Source organism: Serinus canaria, chromosome 10 (assembly GCF_022539315.1).
Source record: "Serinus canaria isolate serCan28SL12 chromosome 10, serCan2020, whole genome shotgun sequence".
In the NCBI taxonomy this organism is placed as follows: Eukaryota; Metazoa; Chordata; class Aves; order Passeriformes; family Fringillidae; genus Serinus; species Serinus canaria.
The window spans coordinates 13,260,693-13,281,584 of NC_066324.1; the positions used below are offsets into that span (position 1 = coordinate 13,260,693).

General features: G+C 42.0%; 1 protein-coding gene across 1 annotated transcript in view; it reads right to left on the minus strand.

Annotated features, from left to right (window-relative positions):
• PRTG (protogenin) overlaps nt 1–20,381 on the minus strand; it is a 75,878-nt gene extending 55,497 nt beyond the window's left edge. Inside the window, 2 exon segments of the mRNA XM_030228521.2 lie at nt 19,329–19,631; nt 20,291–20,381. Of these exon segments, the coding sequence (XP_030084381.2) occupies nt 19,329–19,631; nt 20,291–20,381 (394 nt within the window).
• Nucleotides 20,382–20,892: the final 511 nt, after the last annotated feature.

A 20,892-nucleotide genomic window follows, 5' to 3' on the forward strand; every position in this document is an offset into this window, starting at 1 on the left:
TTCCCTTGGAGATGTCAGCTGCAATCTCATTTGTTTCCTCTAACACTTTCAGGTCCCCCTGCTCCTTTCTTTAAAGCTCCTAATTCAGTGGCTGACAAATGATCATTTTAAAAATCCCTGTACAGGAATAACCAAGTCTGAATTTGTCCACTGAAGATCATTCAGCTCTCCATCGTCTGGGCTGGGACTAGATTCTATAAAAGTGCTTATGGCCACACACAGGCAGCTTTCACCACCAGCTTCTCAAAGTTAGCACCAGCCTCCAGTTTCATATGCAGCATTTTCTCTTCCTGAAATCCTGGAAGTCAGCTAGGCTATTCTGGACCAGGTTTTTAGGGAAATTGTACTCATTTATCCTTTCTTTGATCCACACTATATCCTTCTTCCTTCATTCTTACAGTATCCTCAAAAAGTAGGAAAATATATTGTCTTCTCCACTGTCCTGGTTTCATGATATCCACATACAGAAAAGAAATTTTGTGAGCAAGTTTCTGATCAACTCCAGAGCAGAAAGTCAAGAGAAGAGGTCTCAAGTGGATGCATCTTGAAGACAGTTCACAGGAAAGGAGGAAAACCCTGAAAAGTTAAGAACAAATACCTCAACAACATCACAATACATCAGGAATCTCTCTGATACTGATCAATTTTTTCAAGGATTGAAGCAATCATTTCTTCTCAGGATATATTGTACTTTAAGAAAGATACTCTTTTCTTTTGCTATACAGGCAGCACTACCTTTTGGAAAGTGTTAACCTTAGCAACAGAAAGAGTTGCTAAGGTTAACACTTATGTCCACTCTGTATGTTATGGAAAAAAAATCTCAAAACAATTGAAGAAAACTAGCTCCTCTGAAGTGCATAATCACTCATCAAAAAGGTCTCTTCAATGCAGAAACCCACACGCAGGAACAGAAAGGCACAGTTTGACAAGGTGACTATTAGAATGTACTGTTCCCTCCTCACTTCTTCAAACCACTGGAACAGCCACAGAGCTGGTTAGCCATGCCATATTAACATAATTGTGACAATAAATGGGATCCTGGGCAGCAGTAATGTGCCAGAGAAAATAACAGGAGTATCCTCACTGACACAGTACCAGCCTGTGAATGCTTTATTTTACAGTTTGCTCTCCTGCCCATCAGCTGCTCTTAGAGCCACACTGAGAGGAGAATCCAATGTTGCAATGCAAGGGCATGCATCAGAATTCTCAGTCTGTGAGGGAAGAAAGTACAGGGTAATACACCCAGGTCTTGCTATTTTACCTCAGTAGAAGCAGCTACCAATATTGCAAAAATGCCACCACTCTTGCATCTACATGCAAGTCCTCACATGAGTATACATATTGCCTTACTACACCTGAATCACTGAATAGGAGGCAAAAAATGTACCACTACCACCCCTCCCAACAAAAGCAGACAAACACATCACCTCAGGAGCTATCACTAGCACTGTTTTAAAGGAATTAAAAGCTTGAGGCTTTGAAAAATGTTGCTCTATATATTCAACAGTTTATTGATGGTGTGACTGACATTCCTTCCCAAACCATGTAAACAAGCATGAGAGATTTGATCTTTTCACTTCTGAAGGCATCCCAGCTGGGGTTTTCCCTTCTCAGTCTATCTATCATCCAGGAAACAGTGTGTGGCCCCAGAAGGCACAATAAATGCTAATGCACTTATCAAGGAATTCCCTTCTGCTCTTCTGCAGACAAGAAGCATAGGAAATAGGAGAGAAAAGGCACACAGTAAGCCACATTAACCAGCTTCAAAGCTGTTCTACTTGTGTGGCTGCATGCATTCAGGAGAAAGAACACACCACTTTCTCTCTTGCAAGGACTGATTTCCTTCAGCAGTTTGCCCAGTGATTGCCTTCTAGTATCTATGCTTAATCCCACAGATGCCTTTCTTTGGAGTTGCTGCCATTCTGTGAAGAATTAGTTCTGCTTAATAGCCCAACTGTTGCATGGGGAACATCCAGCACAGTTTTGCACTTTACAACATGAAGACAAGGATCAGAACACAAGCAGGATTTTGCAACAAAAGACATGTCCCTTCACAACTAATCTAATCTGGCATCCAAAGAGAAAAACCAAAAAAACTCCACAAAACCAAACAAAACCAACAAAACCAAAATAAACCCAGACAAATCAGAATAGAACATGAAAGATTTAAAGATTGACTGCTATGATTCTAAAGTTCCTCAAAGAACAGGGAAAATTTAATAATCGCTCAGTGCAACACAGAAAAGACAATTTCAGCACTTTGCAACAAAAGTCTGCAGCACTGGAACCATAAACCTGCCCCACTCCAGCCAATGAATTTCACTGCAGATGCCAGCAGAAGGGTAAGACCTCTATTTATCGGTCTTGTATCTCTATAAATAAATAAATGCTATTCCTGGCTAAAATAAAACTAGACCCTAAGCAGAATGCAAAGCCACTCTTCACCTCACCCTGCCCAGCTCATCAATCAGAGGAAGCACCAGAGAGCACATCCCAGGCCAGGAGTGGGGCCCCACACATTCCTGGGCTGCACCACCCACCCTGCGCCTTCGCTCACATCTGGGGAAGGCAGAGGAAGGGGTTCCATTTCATACAGTGGCAAACTGACACCATCCCCATATGAATGAGTGTAAGTTGATATGGTGGTGCTGTTAAGTCTCCAGACTGTCAGAAATGCTATTCCTGAGAGATAGGAGCACTCTCCATTTTTTGCTTACAGCGTCTCAGAATCAGCATCCCAGGATGAAAGACCATTTCAATGCAAAACACTGAACAGGGGTGTTGGGAATTCAAGCCCTTCAGCCCCCTCTCCAAATGTCAACATTTCCTCATTCCCACGGGGAAAGGAAAGAAGAAATGCCTCCACTCTCAAGGGCCAAATGCCTGCAGCTCATTTCCCTGTCACCAAATGCCCACTACCACATTACACAGCCCAGAGATCTCACCCAGGAACAGTTTTTTCAGCAGAGAGCAGTAACCAACAGTTAAAATCTCAATGTCCTAAACTTTGAGAGCATCAGGGAGAAAATCAGAAACAAAGGTCACACAAAGGAAAAAAAAAGGCAACAAAAGACGCTATCAGTACTACATATTTATTGAAGCTACTTAAATCTTCAAATTAGATGTTTACCTGAAAAATTCTAGAGGTACGGGAGGGGGAAGTGTTTACAACTCCTGCAATTTTCACAAGAAACAAATCAGAAGTGCAGCTTCCAGAAAAAATTATTTTGCCTTCAGTGAGGTGACTTTAGAGGAAGTCACCTTGCTATGGCTATTGACTGCTTGGGTGGCACACAATTGTTGGAGTCTTGGATTTCCAGTTTGCCCACTCATAGCACAACCAAACAGCCATGTTCTGCTAAGTAGGTAATTCATCTAGTCATTAGATTACTCATACTTTCCAATACACTATGACAACCCATTTTTCCTTTCCATGATTTTTAAAAGCTCATTGTTTGTCTCCAACTCAAGGCCGTGAATCAAAGCCACCAGGGCAGCACTGAGGGAAGTGTTTTCAGGAGCCCAGAGAAGCTGGTATCCCCATCTCAGACATTCTACTCCAGCCTGGAACAAGCAGTCCCAAGCAAGGGGTAGCTCCCTGGGAAATGCAGCTGCTGGCAGAAGAGGAATACCACTAGGCCTCCATGAAAGAAGGCTGCCTATTCAACAGGTGTTTTACTCATCCCAGATTTCTGACACATATCTAGAGGTGTATAACAGAGAAGTGTTACCAAGGTTAGATTATCTCAGACTTCCACCTTCCTTCTGCTCTTAAGGTACTTAAGCCGTTCATTTCTCTTGATACAAATACAAAATTCTTTCTTTTCCCCCACAAAAGAGGGATACAAAGGGAAACAACAGATCAAGCTTCACTGTATTTTCTTCTAAATTATGCACTTGTACTTCCATCAGTAGAAGTAAAATGCCTTGGCCTGGAGCCAACCAGAAATCCCTCATAATACGTTCAATAAGCCAAATCAAAACAATACATAGCTTATGAGAGTGGGGAAAAGAAACTTGAAGGTCGTATTTCATCTGCTGCAGCTCTTGGTGCTCATTCAAAGGGAGGCAGAAGGTTAACTGGCAGGATCTGCTCTCTAATGCCTGTTATTTCCAGTGGAAGGAGCCAAGCAACAACGTGCTTTGCTCAGTACTTCATGAGGAGGAGCAGCAAGGAAATCCTAATGCTAAGGAAACACAACCCAGCTGGAGGGCAAATGGAAAGAGGAGCTGGCAACACACTGAAGCTGAAACACACCTCCCTAGCACAACTCCAAGTTGGTTTTTTGGATTCATTAGTTGTAGAACTGAAAACATGATTCATGTTTCATAATGCATGGAAACACCTTCCCAGTTTTACAAAAAATGGCATTTAAACCAGCAGAGGGAAACAGCTCTCCTGAGAATTTAGAAAATGCTGAGTTTTTACAACAAACTATTATTTCAGGTGAAAACAGGCATTAGATAGAAAATACAAGGTTCTACCCTCAACTTTACCATCATCTGTGTTGTCTAGAGGAACGTAATTTATTAGTTTGAGCCTGTTGAATTTATTTTGTTCTCACTTTTCTATTCATCCAAAACAGAGGTAACACACTGACCTTTTACTTACTTGACACTTTCCTGGATTGCTCAAAACCATGTATGAGAGATAGTTAGGAACATTAACACTCATGTAACACACACATTAAATCTAAGAGTGAGATTAATAGTAATTAATATTCTTAACTCTGTCATATCAACCAATAACAAAAATCTATGGTTTCTTTTGTCAGAAACACAGCGGGGTGGACAAATCACAGGAAGGATGGGGGGAAACAACAACAAACAAACCAAACAAAACAACCCTATTGCACTGATGGAATTGAAATTATCTGTCCCTCTACATGAGCTCCACACTGCTCTGATAAACTAAATCTCTTTGATTGAAGGCCGAATTAAAACGGAGCAATGCAGGAACTCTTCTGACCCAAAAGTAATCCACTCAATCATATAATGCATCCCCTTCCTTTTAGCAAAATGAATAGCCCTCCATAGAACCTTTTTCTTCCTTGACAAGTCCTTGACAGAAGAATGTGAATCTGGACAGTTAAATGAATCAATCACCAGCTGCTAGTCTAGGGCCAAGATGGTGAGCCGAGGGGCCTGCCAGAGTTCACTGACCACTGGTCAAAGCAGGACAAAGGCTTTGCCTCTGTGAATAGTCTACTCCTGGGATCCAAAGGTCACTTAGCTGCCTTGGAAACGGTCCCCTTTGGTTATTTAAAGTTCTCAGGCTATTCTGCCACAGATATTATTGTTTCAGGTGGTCACCATCTTTCCCCATCGCAAGTTTGTCAAAGGCCAGGCAACCATTATTTAGATAAACGGAAGACAATGGTGAACACAGCAGCAACTAAATAGTGAGGAAAGGAACAATTAAAATAAATAAAAATAATGCTTTAAACTTCTACATAACTCCAGCTTCTGTACAGGCCTGCAAAAAACATCCTCAGAGAAAGAAGGTCCCAGCACCCAAAGGTACAGGTCCCAAAGAGGATCGAGACATACAAGTTGTATCAAAGGCAAGAGGTCTTGAATACTCTGCTGCCTTTGAGATCATTTACATAAATGTATCAGGAAAAGCAACAAAATGAGGGGGGGGGGGAAACAAACAAGCAAACAAGTATTGCAGCTTTTCTCTAGTCATGACTGCAGGGCTTTATTTCCAAAAAACTGCCCTATGGCTCAACATAAGACTTGTAACCTAGCAAGCAGGCTAGGCTATGTGGGGGAGTAAATATGTGAAAGAAGAGACAGAGCAGATGAAAGAGGAGATGAAACCCACAGAGGCCAACTCCTCCACAGCACTGGAGCCCACAGTCCTGCCTGGCACCTCAAAAAAGCCTTTCTCTCCTCTGCATCAGCAATACACCTGATTTCATCTCAGTCAGATGACAAAAAGTAAATTTTGTACTGACACACACCAGAGACTGCATAGATGTGCATACATATGAATAAATAAATAAATAAATAAATAAATAAATATGTATATAACCTAATATTATGAAGTTTAAGTTATTGCTGAATACATACTCAGATACCAGCCCATGTTTTGGCTGGATTAGAAAGTTCTGACAAACTTGCTTGTTTAAAAAGTTGTCACAAGACAGTCTGTTACAAACCTTTCTTCATTACACTCTGCTCATATAAAGCTCTAATACTTTCAAGCACATTTATTTCATTTTTTTAAATTACATACATCATTAGATAAATGAAGCTAATCCCTAAACTTTCCCGCTCACACATCCAATATATCTCTTACATGTGCGTATACACACATGATGAAAATTTCCCAAATGCTCAGAGGTTGGGAAACTGAAGGAAATACTCTGTTTATGTAACTGATTTGCTCTGTTTATATACATGCTTCAGGAAACAATACAAGTGCACAATTCCACTTCCCCACTATTCACAGCACCAAATGAATGGTGCTCACATACTGAGCATCTATTCAATATTTTGTTTTCTCCTCTCTGTTCAGTGTGTGGCCTCATTCCTTGTTTATTTCACTGTGTTAAACACTGCCCTCAACAGTTACCAGCTTCCTCCTGGCCCTCCCTGCAGGGCTCTGCACTATGGTTCTTCACAAATGTTACTGCATCCACTTCCACAACACCTTGAGATTGTGCTCTATTATTATCTGAATTTTACTCTTGGGTATGGACAAACATTTGGATGGGGGACTGAAATATTCACTACATTTAAACACCCAAGACATAACACTGATCCTTCACAGCACTCCATGTGTTGCAGTCATGGACAGCTCCCCCACCTTGCCGCAGCTCCAACTGACCAGAACTCAGAACCTCGTAGCAAATACTGAGGTCATAAGAAATATGTCATCAAAGATTTCCCATGAAAATCTGGGACAAGTGGACTTGTGTCACATATTGCAGAAGCTTCTGGCAGAAATGCAATTCTAATACTCTAAAGATCCTCAGACCAGTGCTGCCTCAGGCATCTCAAGGCATCACTGGGAGATTATTCTTTGTCTTTCTGAAGCTCCCAAGGGAAGTCCAGGCCTCCTGGGGCCACATTCAATGTCCTGAAAGATCAGCTGCTCTGCTGGGCACACTCTTGTGTCTGTTTGTACCCAGGGCAATCTGCAAACGAGCCAAGCCCAGGTGCCCTCACTCCACAAGATTCTCCTCAGCACTCGCCTCTTCCCACCAATCCCCTGCCTGACCTCTAGACACATGAGACCACTCAAACCTCCACCTCACCCCCTTCCCCTCCCAAACTTCCTCTCCAGGTAATTAGAGCATTGTTTCCAGCTTTCCATGCCAGCTGGTTTCTCCAGGCAGTGTTAGATCACACTTAGCTCCTCATTAATGCAGAACAGGAAAAAAAAGCAGGTCTACATCTGTCCAGGACTGCTGAGAGGGAAAGCCCAGCTCGTGTTCATGAGCAACAGGCTCAGCACAAACAGCACCTCCTGTCCTGAGCTAGTCAAGCTGAGTAAAGATGTGTGAACATACTCCAAAATAAAAAAAAAAACGTTTGAGATTTTTCCTCAGAACTTACAGAACAACCAATTCTAGTCATAGCAACAACAGCTACTTCCAGACACAAAGACCCCAAAAAGTTCCATGTCTCTGCTCCCTAAGTAGACATTTCCATGTTGACCTAGTGAGAAAAAGCCCCAAAAACCAGAAAACACTTTCATGTTCAATTTGCTCTAGGGAACAGGATAAACAGTCCTGATGAAATATACTGTATTAGAAAAATTAAAAAACAGAGACTAATATTGACATGACAAATTTCTATCAAAAAAGTTAACATGTCAGAAAATTACCAGCTGCAGTTCTACAATGTAAATATTTGGTAAATTTAAGATCAGAGTGCCAATAGCCCCCTTAGAACAAGATCACCATTTGCACACACACATAAATATTAGAGCAGAAGAAAAGTCTACCACTAATTTTTTTTTTAAAGAATCATGATTAAAAGCATCAATAGGTTTCATCTCTACTACGTAAAAATAAGTCTGGCAAGCAATTCCTTCTTAGGGCAGGCAGTGGGGTCACTTTTTATGCCTTCTTAGAAAACCATGGGGTATTTCTCCCATTGATGGAACTCTAGGATCTGCTGTTCCTTCAGAAACATCCTTGCTAAGAGGACCACAGCCAGACCATGCTAACAACTCAAACCCATGTCACCTTACCTAGGACAAATACTTCAATTATTTTACACTGACACCTTGGTGAGGTTACGTTCACATGCAATTTCTTGAGATGGTCAGAGCTCATCTACCAGCCAGTAGCTGCCAAAAAGAGAAGCCAAATTCTTCCCAGATAGACCCAAAGCCCACCCACCACTCCTGCCTCCTCACCTCTAACAAACTAGTGGACTGATTAAATTTCACATTATGTTTCACTGCAGTTTCTTTTTTTCAATAACTTCATGTTTAGGTCATGAGTGGACTTTCATATCTAGTACACACCAAAAACTCCACTGGCTACTTACTACTAAGGAAGGTCATTAAAGATATGATCAACATTCATCTAAACACAGCACAGATTTTGAACGTGCTCATTCTCTCAGGAGGATCTACTTCCAGGAGATCTACTTCTACTTCTGGTGCACAAAGTATACACAACTCTAAAAGGAAGGAAATACTGCTTCTAAACTACAGCTAGTAAAATTCTTCATGAAAAATATTTCTTCTGTTCTAAAAAGTGACAATTTTCAATAAAATCTCTTACCACAAAGGAGTCTAATCTACTACCATGTGCTCCATAATGATACCTATTTGCAGATGAGATTTGTTTCCTTTCATGTATAGAGTTTCCTGCAGCTATTTTATGATAGATAATATAGGTGTTCCTTCAGTATGTACAGGTCTTTTATTATTATTCCATATTTATCTTAAATAAATCCATGCAAAACCAGTAACTATACTGAGGGGGGAAGGGAGGATAAAGCCCTGTTTAGATTTCAGGGATTCACCATCTGAAAGCTTTTATTCTTCCACAGTGAAGGAAAGTTATGACCTTTGACATGTGGCCATGGTGCCAAAGAAACTGCTCATAAATGTGTGTCAGTAAAGAAGCAGAAATCAATAAATTCATTTAATCCAGTGAACTATTATGTAGTGAGACACAATATATTTCCAAGAGCCAACTGCTCTACTCTTTTGCTAAAAAGACAAAAAATTCATATAATGGATTTTTTGCATATTCAATTTTTTGATGGTATATTGGACCCTTTAATAAATGTTTTGTTCAGTTATGGCACAATTTGTTAGTCCACTCATTTCTGTTTGAAAGATCCCTGACATAGCTGGATTCAGGTAGCACAACAGGAGCACTAGAAGGGGAGCAGATATCCTATTAACTACCTCTACCATTACCAGAGATGGCTATCCCACAGGAATCAAACACTGGCAGGTGCTAAAAATGTGCATTTTTTTCCACACAGGATGCTCAAGAGAAAAAAAAAAAAAAAAAAAAAAAAAAAAAAAAATTTAATATTGTTCATCATTCCAAACCGAGGAATTTCAAAAGACCACACAAAGCACTGTTATAAAGGCTTTCAGCAATGCACTTGGTCACCTACCAAGAATCAGCAGTAAGCAGCACTGGGTAAAGATCATGACCATTAAAAATAAGTAGTAACTGCCACGTGCTGGGAATGTCACAAAACTCCCACAAATGCTACCAAGAATTCCACAGTTAATTTCTTGTATGCTGTGGGATAAAACTGAGCTGCCTTCCTGGCCCAGACTGGCTGAACTAATAAAAGCAGGATCCACTTTCAACCTCTATTGAAGATCAATGATAAATCTGCTTACAAACTGTGGGCTACAGGGGTGTCTGCATAAATAAGCATTAAAAGCAAGAGGGGAAAAAAGAGCTGGTCATATGCTCACTTGGGCTTTTGGAGAGGAGGTGGGGGAAGGAAGTTTCACCCTTGTAATTTGGGACATGCTAGGTACAAAGTTTCTCCTCAGGCAAAATGACAGAGTCGTGCCAGAACTCCCAGAGAATATTTGCAGTTAACATCAATTTACCGGATGTCACAGACAAGTTTAATGAACAAAATGATAAATGGCTGTCAATGGCTTCATAAAGTCAACGAATTCTTATTACAAAGGGCATACATAATGCACAGCTCTGCCTGAGGCACATGTTACAGTTATTAGAGGTTTACTAGAGATCTTGATGTGGATGGTGAAATGGTAATTTAATAATTTACCCTAGTTAATTTGCTGATAAGTCATCTAAGCAACTTATTAATATGTTCAAGATTGTACAAGCAGGAGTAAGCATTTAAAATTCTTCTGCATGTTCAAAGACTTGAATTTGAAGGTTTCTTTGAAAAGATAACGGGTTATTTGAAAACTTCCAGTTGTAACAAGTTGTAAAGCAAAAAACAATACTGTGTAACACTGACCTGGCTTTACTGTACATTAATGGCTATTAAAACAGCTTTTTCTTAATCATAATTATTGTCTCATTTGAAGTGACAGGCAGACCACCTGAGACAAGATATTATACTTCTGCAGAATCATTTTTACCTCATCTAAATTTGGGGCCAAAACTGACCTCAAAGTATCTTATGACACTTCCCCCCTCTGCCACAGCTGTGAAAATAAGCTCCTCTGGAAAACAGCACCTCCTTCCAGGCATCAGACAGGAATAAGGAAGGAGGGTCAGCAGAAAGAGTTTTGCAGATCCAAAGCAATGATGTAGCACATACATGACAATTTGTAAGAGAAAAGGAAAAAACAAAAACTAACTAAATGCAGAAAAATCAGCCTACATGTGACATGAGAAAGAAGAAAGAGTGGGAACATGGGAGAGAACACAAATGATGAAAAAATTTTCAATGGCAGAACAGATCAGCAAATCTGGTCTGAAAAGCTTTGCTATATGATATGTTTTTCTCTCCATTTTAAGGTGTACAGAAAGTGTCTTGATACAGCTTAAAAGAGCAGATAAACCCACTTTGTAAAATATGGACATGCTGATAGATAACTGTTATGATTTTAGAGGGAGAAGACAGCATTGCTACTTCACATGCTGCAAAGGCTGAGATTTAACCTGGTTTTCTAAACTCATTTTAACTTGTTTGGACTTTAATCTGAAATGGCTCAAAGTAGAGCCAAGAAAACCCCAGGAATGATGAAGGTTTTACACAAGACATTCTGGTCTACTGGAATGAGAATAAATAATGTAATCAATCAGTGTGATCAGAATTATTATCTGAAGACACTAAAAATCAAATTAGAAAATATAAAGATGCTTCTGTCCCCAGGATTCTCTCCAGTTTCCAACATTCATTCATCACTATATACAAGATGCACACCACAAGCTGTAAAGACTTATTTTTACTTTCCCCTCAGCTATGTATTAAGATAAAACCCATCCAACCACCAGTCCCCTGGTATCAGTCAGGACATAGGAAGTTTTCTTCCCAAGATTCTGTAGATGGGAAAATAGATCAAAGACCCTCTCTGCAGCTGGCTTCATGCTTTTCACAACACGTTTCTGCCACCATTCTTAAACAACAACCATCTTACTCCTCACTGCCCAGGAGAATTGTACCAGGACTCTGGTGGCAGACACTGCTTTCCAACACAGATTTTCTCCAAGGCTGGAGGTGTCATTTGCTCAGCAGAATTCCACATTGAAAAAATTGGTAAAATACAAGTCAGAATCTAGCTGTGAGGTCTTGAGAGGAAGAGAGTTGATCACTGCTTTCTGTTGTGTGTTCCAGGAGTCATTCCTTTCCTCAGAGCTTTGCCCACATGCCGAAATAATGTTATAAAAACACTTTCAATAATTTTATGAGAATAAGGGTGTATTCTCACCACTTTAATCAGAAGAGGAAGTCAGTTAAAACAGGTATAAATGTCAGAATCATGACTACAGAAGGTTAAACAACTGCACTCTTTGCTGACATTCCTCCCCAGTAATCCTGCCAGAGATGGTGAAGTAGAGTCTTGGTACATTGCAATTTTGCCTCAAATGATTAAATCCTGATAAAAGCTTTGGATATAAAGCTTGTTGTCAGCATTCCTATGTCTTTTTGTAAAAGTTCATTTTCAACATTTGATTTCTCACATTACATTCTACTGCTCTGACATCCAGTAAACAAGCAGCTACTGACTGAATGCTATTGCTACAATGTTCAGGCTAGAACCAAACTTGCTCAAGCTTAGCTACCAAACAAGGTACAGTTTTCTCATCAGCCAAAATCAGAAGAGACCCTGACCACAGTGGGAGTTTTAAAAGTTGTTTGCTGCAATACTGGCACAGAAAGACTTAGGAACTCTGAAATTTTTACCCCATAAAATACAAAGATTACACATTCTGTCATTGTCGGGTTTTGACAATAAGAATCTAAGTGAATTTCTGGAGCAGACCTGTCTGCCTCTGGGAAAATGATACCAAGACTTTATTTCCCTATGTTGCAGATGCTCTGATATGTCAGAAACCTTTACCAGAACCACAAGGGATGGGCACTTGAGAAACAAGCACTTGGAACAGGGCCTTGAGATGTTAACTGCATCATCCATATGCAACTTAGTTTATTTTGTCTTTGATGGGGTTTATGTTGTTAAAAACAAACAAAAAAAAAAAACTTCCACTCATCTAAGATCAAATTAGATTTTGTTAAAAAAAAAAACAACAAAACCAATAGAATTATTATTGAGAACTATGAAACAAAGTAAAAGCAGCAGAAAAAAAGTCTGTCTAGTAATGCATATTTATAGTTTCCTCTAATAAATTAGGAAGGTCATCTCCCTCCAAAGCTTTTATATCCAGAAAAAACAGAAGAGGAGTTTACAATAATTCCATACACTAAAGCAATAAGCAAACTGTCCATACTCAGGTGGTTTCACAGACATCTCTTCCCTGAGTCTGCTGTTTGTGTCTTTAAAAAGTAACCATTTAATCCATACAACCAAAAATTGTTTCCACTACAGATGCAGGTTTTGGAAGGCTGCCAGATGGATTTCTAACTCCCAACACAAATGATCTAGAGCAATTTTTTTTCCACTCCTAACTCAATTGCTGAGACAATCAACTTTAAAATGTAGACACTGCTTAAAATGCTGCTGCTTAAAAGCTACCTAGAGGTTGACCTTAGTAACTAATGTTGACCATACAACCCACACTTACTCAACAAAATGTGGAGTCTTGACATTGTTGATTACTTTTTCACTTAGGTGGTGATTACCAGTTATAAAGACTGGAAGTAATCAATCCCAATTTAACAGCTGGGCCTATTGATGAAACAAAACCAAAAAAAGCAAAACTAAATAAAGATTATGCTCACAATTTTGGAGATAAAGTGTGGAAAAAATACAAAATGCTGAGGAAAACAAACAAATATTAAGCACAAGTTTGTCCAACAATGGGCATGACCATATTTCTGTAGGAAAACCCTTAGTAACTTTTAAATTCTTCCTTCAAGATTCTCTTTTGTCATTGTCTTAAATTGTTCTGCACACCATCAATAGCCACAGCTGTTAAATTGTGAAGACGTGACAACAAGTCTCTAGGCAAACAACTGCTCAGAGTGAGATCCTTTTCTTTAGGATAATCAGAGCTGGCTGACAAAAGGGGGCCTTACTGAATGCCCTTTCAACAATTTCTACACCAAGAAATGCAGAGAAAAAGGGAGGGGAAAGAAAGGGAGCAGCACACTGCGGGAACAGAACAGCATCTTTTGCTGCCATACATTGCTTTGCAAGCAGGAAAGGAATCTCCACAGGTTTGTGCACACAGCACACACAGAACTCACACCAGGTGAGGAGGGACTGCTTCGGGCCACAGCTCTGAACAACATCTAGCACAGCATCGTGTTTTCCTTCAACCTTTCTCATGTAGGTGAAGGTTTTATTAGCTACAGAGTGCACTGCCAAAGAGATTGAGCTTCTTTTAACAAAGAAGCCAGTAAAAACTTTATACATTGTAAAGTTACTCTGATAAAAACTAGTAAATAAACCCTAACAGCTTTGGTCTGACTAGCTAGGAACAAAAGCAAGGGCATAGAAGGCCTCAGACTGGCATTAGGCTTGACACAAATTTGAAACCGAGGTGTTGAGGAAACCCATAAAAAGCTCACCTCTCAAGTGACATGGTAGTGGAAACAAACACTCTTCATGTGCACTAAGCAAAGTTCTACACAATCTTTTTATCTTGGTAACAATATAAAAGCCCATTCCTCATTCTGTGGAAGAGCTCTTACAAGTGGAGCCAATCATTGCTGAAAAAGGAGGGAATGCCCTGGTACCAACAACAAAAAAAAAAAGTAACTAATGGCTATGTCTTAAAAGGATGCTGATAATTGTCTTCTGTCAAGGTGCTGCAGGATTTCAGGTCAAAAGATGCCAAGGGAGTTGTGGAGGAAAATACTCCAATAAAAAGGGTTAACAAGATAGTATTTCCCAGTTATTTTATTTCTTCAAGATATCTCAGTTAAAGAACAAAAAATCTTACTGTTCTTCATTGTTATCAACTGACATTGCTGACTAAGACATTGGAACATCATATTCCTGCCTAAAAACACTGGAATTTAAATGCACTAATAATCAGCCATGTGCACTCTCAGCTTAGAAACAAATTTTCCTCTCAGGATATTCAATCAACTAATCAAAGCAACAGCAGTAGGGCAGCACTTGTCAAATCCCAGACCACCAGGTTCCTCGAGCTGTCTGTAACCACACCAGTTCTACAGCACTAAGACTTTGCTCCCTTTCAATGCAGTACTATTGCCTACAGCTGCCATCTGCCATTTCACTTCCTCCTCAGCCCAAAACCACTTCTGCCCCCAACACCACCTTCCTTTCTCACAATTTGTACCTCTCTCCATTGCTATTTAAAATAATTAAACATAACTTTGAGTTCTAAATGCATTTGGAAGACACCTGAAATGACAGATTCCATGGAAAGAGAAAACTATATTGATAGACCACAGCTATTAATCCTGTTATTTTAAGGCAAGATGAAGAGTATTTTTAAAAAATCAGTAGCAGAGAGGCAAAGGTTTTGCCTAGCCTTTTCACAAAGGCCTAGTTTGATGAGTGTAAGTTTCATTAACCTTCCTCTGTCCCCACTAAGCCTTTCCAGCTCCACTTCAGTCCTCTCATTTACATCACTGCAATCACTGAGTGGCTCCACGACAAACCATACTGGGGAACTCACCTGGGTTAAACACCATCTTTTATTTTAATTCTATTATTTTAACCCAGACCAGCTCCCTGTTCAGTTAGCTACACATGCAGCTGTGCCCACACCAGGAACAGCACAATGCCAAAGTGGGAACAAACTGCTGGAACTGCTGAGGAGACCTGATTGCCACAGTACAGAAAGAGACTCGGCTGGATGCACTCTTCAGTGCAAATATTTAAAAGCAGAGCAAAGATGCGATTATGCTCTAAAATACAAATATGGCAAATTATTGGCAAGACAGGGGACCTGAAGTCACATCACTGCCTCAGCAGGCAAGCAAAGTTATGAACTTCCCACCAAGTACAGGCTGCTCTGTGTAAAGGGCCCAGCATTGCTCAGGCTGCAGTGCAGTGGGCTCACTCACACTTTCCCTCCAGGAGCATGTTCCCAGAAACCTTCTGCTTGCATCACCTTTCACTCTTGTGAAATGCAGAAACCTGTACAAGAAGAATTAGGCTTACACTTCTTCTAATTCACAAACACCAAGATCAATTGTGAAAAGGACATAAACAGCGAGTGACCTATCCAATCATTGCACAATGCCCATGTTACCAGCTTCAGAACATGATCTACCTTCTCCATTTCTCCTGAATAATATTTTATTGGAAGTCTAGGCTTTATTTTCAGACAGAATCTTAGTTAACTGTGGTTGAATAATCAAAATTTTAAAATGCAGGAAAACAAAAATCTCAGCTAGTTTACTTTTGACTGATTCAAAGTTGCACCAAAAGGACTTTCTCTGAAGTCTACACTCCCTTTATACTCTGTTTAAAGAGATCTTTCTCAGTAGCAGTGGCAAAAGTCGAATTTTGACTAAGTCATGCTCTTAAGTAGTACCATTTTCCCCTCACAAAGAAGCAGACAGGACCTCCTCCTCTGCCCCCACATCAATCAGACAGCTTTGGAAGTAACTACAAGCATGCACTGAAACTAATATTTAGTTTTACCTAAGCACTACCTCAGCACCAGAGTTTCCTTTTAAAAAAGTAGGGGGATCTCACCAAAAAAAAAAAAAAAAGCCCTAAATTAGTCAAATTCTTTTGTGCATGGATGAACAACAGGAAAGCAAAGCCTTGGGGCCTCTGGGGAGGAACCCTGTCCCTGCAGACCTACTCTGATGTGCTCGGGAGATAAGGCTCCATAGTGACACTTAAGGAAAGGCCTGCTCACATTTGAATTTCTGCATTCCTCAAGAACAATTCATGGCAATCACTAACTTTGCAGAGGAGCTACATGAAAGCTTTGGCCAATGAATGAGGGTCATCTGCTCTTTATCACAAGGGTAAACCTCATCCTGGCCAGTTTCTAACCTTTTAACCCTGTGAATTCTTAATTTGCACATGAATAATGGAATTCTTGCCAAGAGTGCAACCTTCAGCTTCCAGTTTCTAACTTTAGAAACCAAGACCTGATCTCCTTGTGTGTTCAGATCTTAAACTCTTGGACAGATTAAAGTTTTTGATTTCCAAATGCAACACTAAACATTACAATTCTGAAGCAAAAGATAAGCTTATTGGAAAAACCTCTGACCAGGCAAAGTAAAAGAACATCCTCACACCCTGCTGCTACCAGTAACTGAAGAGAGCATTTGCTTTTTTCCTCCAAAGAAAGAATGCCCATTTAATGCCTATTCTCCACCTGTTTAATATGTATAGTTCCTTCTGTACCCTGACCACAAGGTAATTTGCCTTTGCAGCCACCGACAACTTCTTCTAAAAAGAAAAATTGTAAAGCTACAAAATCCCCCACAAGACTTCCATTTATTTCACTTAAAATGTCTGCAAAGTTCAATCAGTTCATGAGAGCAGGCAGAAACACTGTGAAAATGAGAGAAAAAACTAATTCTGCACGTGTTTTATGGGCTCCAAATTATCACAATACAAATTATTGCCCAATTTCACAGCTTTACAGTAAAGATGACATTCTGAAACGGGTCAGATTGGTGCATGACTAAAGAGAAGAGACTGCTACAGAGGATAACTTCATGTTTGGCCACTAGTTAACCACTTAATCACTAAGTCAACAACACCTACTGTGATCATTATGGATCCGCTATCTCTTCCAGTTTTCTCCAACAGCCATAGAAAGCCTTTCAAGTATTCAAACAAGAAAAAGAAACCTTTTGTCACAGTCTTACAGAGAAGGGAAGGGAAGAAAAAAACGGGCTGCAAAACAAGAATCTCACTCCACAGCAGACAATCTATTGGTTCACAAGACCTTCTTGGTGAAAATCAGCATAAGTAAGGCACCTTTCTGATGAAATAACGTGCATGTAAGAAACAAATACTTACACAAGTCCAGCATTGTCTGAATAAAATCAAATACAATTGCATTACCAAGCTATTCTACTACAGTGCTCTGTACTATTCCAGAAGTTCTCTGTTATTAAGCATGGAGCTCATTCTGCAATGTATTCAATTTAAAGTAGCCCTGAATTTTCCAGTTCTACCCACAGAATCCACCAGCCACTGCTTAGCTTTATGTTGGTTAACAACAACAAAAAATCCTATCTTCCTTAGGAGGGCTTTCTTGTCTAATTTTTAATCATGCTGACACTCTGAAACTTAGTGAGATTAAATGTTAAAAATTGTAATACTTTGTTTTTCGCCATTTTACCAAAAGCACCCATGAATTACTTAGTCTCTCAATCCTGTACACGAGCAAGATGAAAAGTAATATGTAGGCAGGTTTTTGAAATGGAGACTTCAGAGTTTCACACTCTTACAGCATGTGAAAACTCAGCATTCACTTGGAGCCACCTGCTCCCAGGATGGTTTTGAAGCACCCAGTGCTCTGGCCCACTGAACAAGGCTGTTCACACCTTCCTGGGGCATCCCGTGAACAGTATTTAGAATCAGGTCAGTAGCACACAGAAAGAAACTAACAAATGTTAACATTCACACATCTTTTAATGTAAGCTAATATACCAATTTCATTAATTAGTTTCAGATTAAATTTAGTAAAAACTGCAACTTAGAATTAATGTCAGGTTTTCACAGAGGTACCAGCACTAGTTTTATTCAACTTGCTACTAAGAACAGGGTCGAAGAGGTCATAGGAAGTCTTTTCCTATTAGATTAAGTTCATCAGTTAAGTCCCATTATAGAGGGAACATGAGAAGACTACATAAACTGTGTACTCTCTGTGTTATACTTTCTTTGAAATGAAAGTTTTCTTTACTTTGCCAAAATTTACTTTTCTTTGAAAAGTGCATTCCCATGTCCTTTTGGGAAGCAAAGGGAGATCACATTGTAGAGGTAGTCTAGTGGCAAAGCTCTGCTCTGCCATGGAAAAAGGCACAGCATTCCATCCCTCACACACATCTCTTGCTCAATGTTTAAAGATGATAGGAAAATGGAGGGCAACAAACACCCGGGGTCAGTCTGTTAAAGCCATAAAGACACTTAGACACAACTATTTCCTTCACCATTCACCCAGCAGTAGGGAGTCACTCCAGAAATGCAACTCTCCCTTCCCAGTGGAACCACATAAAAGGTCCTTATGGGAGGTTCCAGAGGAACCAGGTGGGACAGCACCCACACCTGCTTGGCTGAACACAAGTCAGAAAAGCAAGGCCTTACAGTTGCCCAGAAAACTTTTCCCCTCTTTCCTCTCCCAGAGATAAACATCTGCATTAATCATTCCACCCTGCCCCAAGATGGCACAACACAATGTCAAGCTACTGAACAAGGAACTTCTTGGTTTTTCTTTTAATCAGATCTGTAGATAACCCTTGTAAGGCTGCTAGAACAGCACTTGAGAAACCAGACCCAGGACTTCTGTGGCCAGCATGACTCTGCATCACCCCCTGCTCCAGAGACTAGAGAAACACAAGCCACCCACACAAGGGACTACTGCCCAAGAGGTCTCACAGGTGCCTCTGCCACTTCTGCCACATCAAGGACTGAAAAAGGGACCGCCATAAGTTTTTCCCATAATCTTTATACATTTAAAAAGAAATAAAGGTTCTCTAGAATTACTCAATAATTTTGCATTTTAACTTTCCAGGTACACAATCAAAATGATAGGTTGTTGTGTGCTGTTCAGAGAATTGCTGCCACAAACTCAGGAACAGGTTAAAAAACAAGAGCTGGGACTTACTTGCTAGTGTGAGGTGACTTTTTTGACTGAGAATGGCCCCATGTTTGTTCAGAGCTAAGCACTGGTAAAATCCTTCATCAGACAGTTCTCCCTTCTTTCCTTCTACCTCACTGATATACAACGAGCCATTGGATAAAGTGTAGATCCGTTCATTTTCAGACACTTTGCCTCCATTTTTCAGCCATGTAATAGTTATAGGAGCTTCACCACGGGCTTGGCAGTCTAAAACCACCGGATCCTTCCTTGACACAGTAACGTCCTGAGGCTCTTTCACAAAAAACAGTTCACTAAAGCACCACACTCCTGAGAGAGAAGGAAAAAAAAAAAAAAAAGTTTTTGCCTGTAAGGACAGACATGTAAGCAGAGACATGCAAGTTACCAAGCGCACTGTGAGCTGCGAGTCATCCCGCGGAGCCCACAGCACGAGGTGAAGCCATCGCTACCACACACGCTCCGAGCGCTCCCAACTCTGGGGAAACTTGGTACTGACTCCACGCGGCGCAAAGCCCTCAGGCTGTAAAAACCCAAGGAGCCGGAGAACCGGCGCCTTCCACACCGACCCGGCCACGGCCACGGCACGGGCGGGGGGCGCGGTGACCCCGGGGGCCGCGGGCAGCGCAGCGCCGGGGCGGCCACACAGGTGCGACCGCTCCGCCCGGCCCGCTCGCTAATTTTACAAGCCTGCCAAAGCAGCCGGAGCGGGGCGCGTCGTAAAAAGGCTGATTTTACAAGGAATCGTTAGCGAAAACCTCTCACCAGAACGCGGAGGGGCCGCGCACCGCACAGCCCGCTCCCCTCACGCCCCCCCGCCCCGTCGCGGCGCGAACAAAGCGCGGAGCCGCCGCCGGTTCCCGCTCCCTCCCTGCCGGTCCCGCCGATGCCGGATAAATAAAGCCACGTGTGGCGGCCGCAGCGGGGCCGGGGCGCGGGCGGACAATGGGGCTCGGGCTGGTCGGACTCACCTGGCAGCGGGAGCAGCAGCAGCAGCAGCAGCAGCGCCCGCAGCAGCGGCCGGCGGCGGAGCGGCGCCATTCAGCGGGACGCGGCTGGCATGCCCCGCCGGCCGCTCCACACACCGGTCAGCGGGCGAGGGGAGGAGACTGGGGACGGACGGAGCAGCCCCGGCGCGCCCGTCCCGGCCCTACTCTCTGCATCTCGTCTCCATTGGCCTTTGGGGAGAAGAGGGGCGAGGGGCAGGGCTGGCCGGAGGAGGGAGGGAGGGACGCCGCTGGACGGGGCGGGCCGCAGGGCGGGGGTCGCGGCGGACAATGCAGCGGGGCTGGCCGGCCGCGCGCACGAGGGGCCGCGGGCTCGGCGCCATCTGGGCCGAGCTCGGCCCCGCAAACTCGGCCGCGCCTGGGCGGCACCGGGACCCGACGGCAGCTCCGCCGACCCCCGAGGCGGGCAGGCGCTGCCGGCTGTGGTACTCGGCGGGCGGGCTGAGCCTTCCAGCCGCGGCTAAAGCTGCTGGCCATGCCTTCCCCCGGCACGCCGGGCTCCCCCGGGACACCGCACGGCTCACCGGCGTGGAGAGCATCGGCAACACGTGCGCTGGACCTGGCGC